General features: G+C 44.8%; 1 protein-coding gene across 1 annotated transcript; it reads right to left on the reverse strand.

The window, feature by feature from the left end:
- Positions 1–3,158: 3,158 nt before the first annotated feature.
- Positions 3,159–5,695, reverse strand: LOC131243391 (cytochrome P450 84A1-like). Its single transcript, XM_058242728.1, has 2 exons — positions 4,736–5,695; positions 3,159–4,175 (listed from the first exon to the last, which is right to left on the reverse strand). The coding sequence occupies exons 1-2, from the start codon at positions 5,657–5,659 to the stop codon at positions 3,552–3,554; spliced, it is 1,548 nt and encodes a 515-aa protein (XP_058098711.1). The 5' UTR covers positions 5,660–5,695; the 3' UTR covers positions 3,159–3,551.
- Positions 5,696–5,984: the final 289 nt, after the last annotated feature.

Below are 5,984 nucleotides of genomic sequence, written 5' to 3' on the forward strand. Positions count from 1 at the left end.
CATGGGATGAAGAGAGAGTAGGCCAGAAGAATCTGGCACCCCAAAATCCGCCCAAAAATTTCTGTATTCATGTGGAAGCTTTTGCAGGGGCCCTGCTGGTTGATGAAAGCGTCAAGAAGAAAGGGATCTCCATGGCGTCGAAGTGCGTCTGCTATGGATTGGGCCCAGGCATTTCCCCCTGCGTTGAAAGCATGTCACACCTTTTCCTTTAAGGGGTTTTGGCGTTTAAGGTCTGGACCCTCGTTGCCAGATCGTTCGGGATCTTCCTTACCCATCACCTCTTGATCCAGGATTGGCTTCACTGGTGGTGGTTTAGGCCTATCCCTTTCAAAAGAATTTTGGCCCTTCTTCAGTTAATCCCAACCTTTGCCCTTCAGGAAATTTGGAAAGCTCCAAACGGTACTAGATTTGATGATTTTTCGATGGCAGTTGCTGGATCGTTTGGTAAAATTAAGGGGTGGATGGAAACTATATTTCCCCAAGGCATGAGTGTCCTCCAGCTCCCCTTCTACGGCTCAGCAAGCCCTGTTTTCAGGAGGCCCGTCTCACATGTCCTCATAGTCAAATGGGTTAGGCCCCCTGTTGGCTGCTTCAAAATCAACATAGACGGGTCCGCTCTGTCCAACCCAGGGCCTGCAGGTGGAGGGGGTATTTGTAGAGATAATCAGGGGAACATGTTATTTGCATTCTCCAATGGTTACGGGAACGCTTCCAACAATTTGGCCGAGCTTCGGGCTGTTCATGACGGAATGAAGTTGTGCGTATCTTCCGACCTTGGCAGAGTATTTATTGAAACAGATTCTAGCTGGGTGATCAGCTGTTTATTCTACAAATCCACAATCGCATGGAAATGGGCATACTGGGTGATGAGAATCAAGGAATTATGGGGTATGAGAACTCTCTGCATATCCCTTATTCCCAGGGAAACGAATGGGCCATTAGATGGTTTGGCCGAAGAGGGGAGTAAGACAAAATCTGACAAGTTCTTCTCGGGCGTCCCTCTCCTCCCCCCCTTGATTAGGGCCGTTTTCTTTTGGACAAAACTAGCCTTGGCTCTAATAGGAATATCAAAAAAATCTTGGATTGTACCGGATATGATAGGTGGGGCTGCTAAAATGTTGCTGCCCACCCGAATTAGGATGTAATTTTCTCCTTATCTATGAAGCTGGTGGGCCCTCTTCTGGGCTGCACTTTTATTTGAAAAAAAAAAAAAAAAACATACATTGGTCACACAAAAGTTAGTGACGTCAACGCACTACCGAGGCCGGTGGTGCTTGGCACACCATGCAATCCGCTTCCGAAGTGGGTAGGCCTTCCAATCATATTGGTCCGCCGACAGGAGAAGACCGACGATCTACATTGGCGTGCAAGACGCACGTGATCAGAATTTTACAAAAGCTACAGTTTTTGGACCATATCCCATCCATGTGGGGCCCACCATATGGACAGTTGACTCCCGCATGTTTTCATCTCTGGCCCACGTACGATGACGGAAGAACTACTGTTGTTCCCGCCCCAGACCCTTCATCTATTGGCCAGATGAAACTGAATCGTTCATCAGAACTGACTGTTAGGATCTTCTACCAAGAGCCATCTATGGACAGCACCAACAAGCTACCCGTCATGGATCGAACCGTCTACCTACCCGCCACGTGTCAGGTATTTGGCCACAGCATCGAACTATCTCAGAGAGACAAGTAGCCAGTTTTTGTACCATGGTAAGGTAGGCCCCATTGGCGATAGCTCAGTCATAGCTTGCGGCGCAATGGAAATTTCCAACGGTGGAAACTGAACCGTTAATCATGCGGAAACTATAATAAGCAAGAGACAACAACAAGAACGTGCTGGACGGATGATTCTGACCATTGACGGCAATAAATGAATGTGGACCACTGAAATAAAATTCTCAACAGCTTAGGTTTAACTATGCTAATCAATGGTCAGGATCAACTTTTTGTCATTCCTATGGGACCACCTCTCCCTTTGTGTGGTTCCACATGCTGAGATGGTACAATGATCCGATCCGTTCGTCTTCTTGGTATTTCTTAAAAATGATCGTGACCTTTGATTTCTAGCAGACTATTATTAAGCTTTCCTAAAGAGAAAAAAGTGCAAAACCATTCCCAAAAGGAAGATATATTAAATCTGATTTCCTTACAAACAGCTCTCTTTATTTGAGTGTTGATTTTTAATAATTTCGGTAGAAAACAACTGCCAAAACCAAACAAAGGATAACCGTTGAATTTCATAATTTTCCATTTGCAGATGATTTCATTTGTTAATTTTCTCTGTCCGCGTTTTTTATTCTCAGGGTACTAACAAGTCCTAAGGGGACGGTCTGGATCATTGGACCATCTCAGCATGTGGGCCCAGTTGTGCTGGGATCTTCAGCGTCTACCTCAGCAAATGAAATCTGAACCGTGGGGAATATATACTCAGGTCCTCTGCTCGGACCAGCCACTCAGCCACACCTAACAGGGTCACCCACTGTGGCCAACTCAGGATTCATCCTGACCATTGGTTAGTGGAGAGGTTTTTTTTCTTTGAAGTAAAGAATATTTAATTTACGACGGTTCACGTTCAATTCACAGACATCAAATCAACGCTCAGAATCAATCAATAAGAGAGAGTTTCAATTGTTCCTTCATCCACGATGTTTTAAATATGAAATCAACTCCGTCCATCAGGTGAGAACCAATATTCGAACCGTTCACAAAAATAAAGGCGAGATAAGAGACTCATATGGGCCACATGGTTGCAATCTAAACACCTAAGTTCATGGTGTGTGGCCCACCTGAGTTTTTTTACCAGGCTATTTTCGTATTTCTCTTCATCCTGGTGAACCATTCCTGATTAACGGTTTGGATGAAAGATACACCATGATGGCTCCACAAACAAACCTATGGTAGACAACCTATCTGACACTGTTCCATGTGGTATGGCCCATTAGAGTCGAGGATCTACTTTAGTTTTGGCCTCATAACCTACGTACAGAGTAGATTTTACTGGGCCCCACAGACTTGTGTTGCAGGCGTTGTAAAGGATTCCATGGATAACCAAACCGACACTGCAAATGGGCCCCACTGTAAGAATGATCCATATATCTCGTCAGCACTACGAGAGAGAGAGAGAGAGAGAGAGAGAGAGAACATTGTATGTACACGAATGTTCCATGCACCGCATTTATTTTCCTCCGATGCTTTCTCATTTCACAACTTGCAATTATATAGACAATTCATATATGTATATATATAACATAGAAAAGCAAGAGGTCTTTAAAAACAAAATCAACAACCAGATTGTTACGTTCTTCAACCAAGAAAAATGATATTTCCACCCTTAAAATTGATAATTCCAACCTGCTAATTGCAATCCGGCCCTTAAATTGATAGTCAAATCCAACTTTGTATGAAAACTTATTCATACCAAATTGCACCAGTATATAGGGTGGAAAAATCAATTTCAAAGATGAAAATGTACTTCATCCTCCAAGAAAAACCAGACAGCATGACTGAATTAGAGAGAGAGAGAGAGAGAGAGAGAGAGATGAATTAGAAGAGATTGCAATGGAGACGGGGAGTCGGAATGGCGACGAGGCGGATCGCCTTTGGAGCGGTGAGTCCGAAGACATCATTCATGTCAAGCTCGGACGGTTTCATGCCGTCGGGCAATGTCCAGTTGAAGCAATGGATTAGCTGGGCGACGGCCAGCTCCAATGCGTAGAGGCCCAGCTGCATTCCAGGGCAAGATCGACGGCCGGATCCGAACGGTATAAGCTCAAAGTAATTGCCTTTGAAATCGACGGCGCCTTCTTTGGCGAACCTCGACGGCTTGAACACGTCGGCGTCCTCCCACGCCGTCTTGTCCCGCCCGATGGCCCATGCATTAACGGTCACACGTGTTCTGGCAGGGATGAAGTATCCAGCAATCTCGCTGTCCTCGGCAGTCTCGTGGAGGAGGAGAGGGATAGGTGGGTGGAGGCGTAGTGTCTCCTTCATGGCGCATTTTAGATATGGTAGCTTCTCTAGGTCGCTCTCGTGCACCGTCCTGTCCAAGCCCACTACTTCAACCAGCTCCTGTTGCACCTTTTTCATCTCATCTGGGCGCTTCATCATCTCTGCCATGGCCCACTCAATCGCCGAAGCGACGGTTTCGGTGCCTCCGAACATCACATCCTGATAACATGCAATGCATTAATTAGCACATGGTAATGAAAATATATATATATATATAATAAATACATGGAGTGTTTTCAACGTAACGGAAATGAATTATTTTAGTTGGTGGGGCGTAACTGATCAACGGTTTAGATTGTTAATACACATGGAAGGATGAAAAAGGCTTACACGCTTCAACACTTCCACGTGTGTGGTAACTAGAAAGGAAGTGGTAACTAGAAAGGAAGAATGGAAAAGCATGGCAAAGGAGGTGATGAGGCTAGGGAGGATTTTCTATTGTGAGAGAGAAAAATCAAGTAAGGATTATTTTAAAATTTCATCCAGACCATCCATGTCGTGGGTCATGTCTACGCAAGGTCCACGAGGAAGAGATAATCTCAATTAGACTGATGGTGACCTTGAAAAAAAAAAAAAAAATGGTTGATGGCGTAGGTGAAAAACCAACGTCCAGCATCGTCAGTAAGTGAGATCATCACCAAAACTCCAACAACAGTGGGACCCACTAAATGGGCGGTCTGGATTTTACAATCAAGTGGGGTTGAAGAAATGAATAGTACCATGATAATGGCCTTGATGTTATCTCTACTGAGTTTCAAGGTAGCCTGAAGATCGTCTGCTGAGGCTTTATCATCACCAGCTTCGGTGAGGTAGGCTAGCAGATCATCAACCATATCAGTATCTTCATCATCATCCTTACAGCCCACCTTCCGCTTCTCCATGTGATCATCGATGATTCTATCGATGAAGCTATCAAGCGTCTGCCGAGCATTTATCATTCTCTTGTTAAGGCCTTGTGGGTCAATACAGCTGAGCAAAGGGATGAAATCAGCTATATTGAAAGCACCCATGAGCTTTGAGAATTCTTGCAAGATGCTCACGAACTTATCTTGGCCTTCATGAGAGGTGGACCCGAAAGCGGCCCGATATATTATATTACGGGTGAGAGAGAACACTTGCTCGCCAATATCGACGGCTGATCCAGCCTTATCGGTTATGGATCGTAGGGTCGATTCGACTTCATCACGGACTGATGCCCATGACTCAGCTCGCTTGCGGCTGAAGAGCTTCATAACACAGAGCTTACGCATCTGGCGCCAGAACGGGCCGTAGTGAGCGAAGGCCATGTCGGCACGGTCGTAGGTTAGGTATTTGACGGCGATCGTGGCGGGGCGATTTGAAAAGAGGTTGTCTTGGACTTGAAGGACTTGACGGGCCATCTCAGGCGTTGATACGGTGACGGTGTGGAGAAATCCTAGCCGGAGATAGAATAGGCCACCGTAGCGTTGAGCCAGCTTTGCTAGGCCACGGTGCGTTAGCTGGTCCATCATCAGCATGTTGCCGATGATGGGGAGTGGAGGTGGGCCAGGTGGGAATGGAAGCTTACGACGCTTTGATAGAAAGAATCTGAAAAACACAAGCAATGGAAGGAGGAATAACAATAACAAAGGAATCTGTTGAAGAGGAGAAGTCGAAAAATCCATGCTCTCTCTCTCTTTTGTGTTTGCTATGTGAGAGAGGGTAGTGATGGGGTTTTTATATACACCTTTGGGACTGTTTTCTCAAAAAGTGGGGCCGAAGATATTTTATTGACATTTAAGACCCACTTTTTTGTTTGGGTGTCGTTATTTTATATTTTTGGTCTTTTTATTCTTGAAATGGAAAGTAAATGTATGGATATTAATGAGGGTGGTATGGATATCAATTCAGTGTATTAGATGAGATATAGTTAGAAGTGAAATAAAAGAAATTGTATTTTTTTTGTATTTTAATTCAGGTTAAGGATTTTTCTTTCCTGCAAACGTCCCA

This window comes from Magnolia sinica, chromosome 4, assembly GCF_029962835.1.
Source record: "Magnolia sinica isolate HGM2019 chromosome 4, MsV1, whole genome shotgun sequence".
Taxonomy (NCBI): domain Eukaryota; kingdom Viridiplantae; phylum Streptophyta; class Magnoliopsida; order Magnoliales; family Magnoliaceae; genus Magnolia; species Magnolia sinica.

Coding starts and splice junctions, on each gene's coding strand:
- LOC131243391 (XM_058242728.1), bottom strand. CDS start 5,659: ATGGATTTTTCGACTTCTCCTCTTCAACAGATTCCTTTGTTATTGTTA. Junction 4,176..4,735: donor ACATCAAGGCCATTATCATG/GTACTATTCATT, acceptor GCATGTTATCAG/GATGTGATGTTCGGAGGCAC.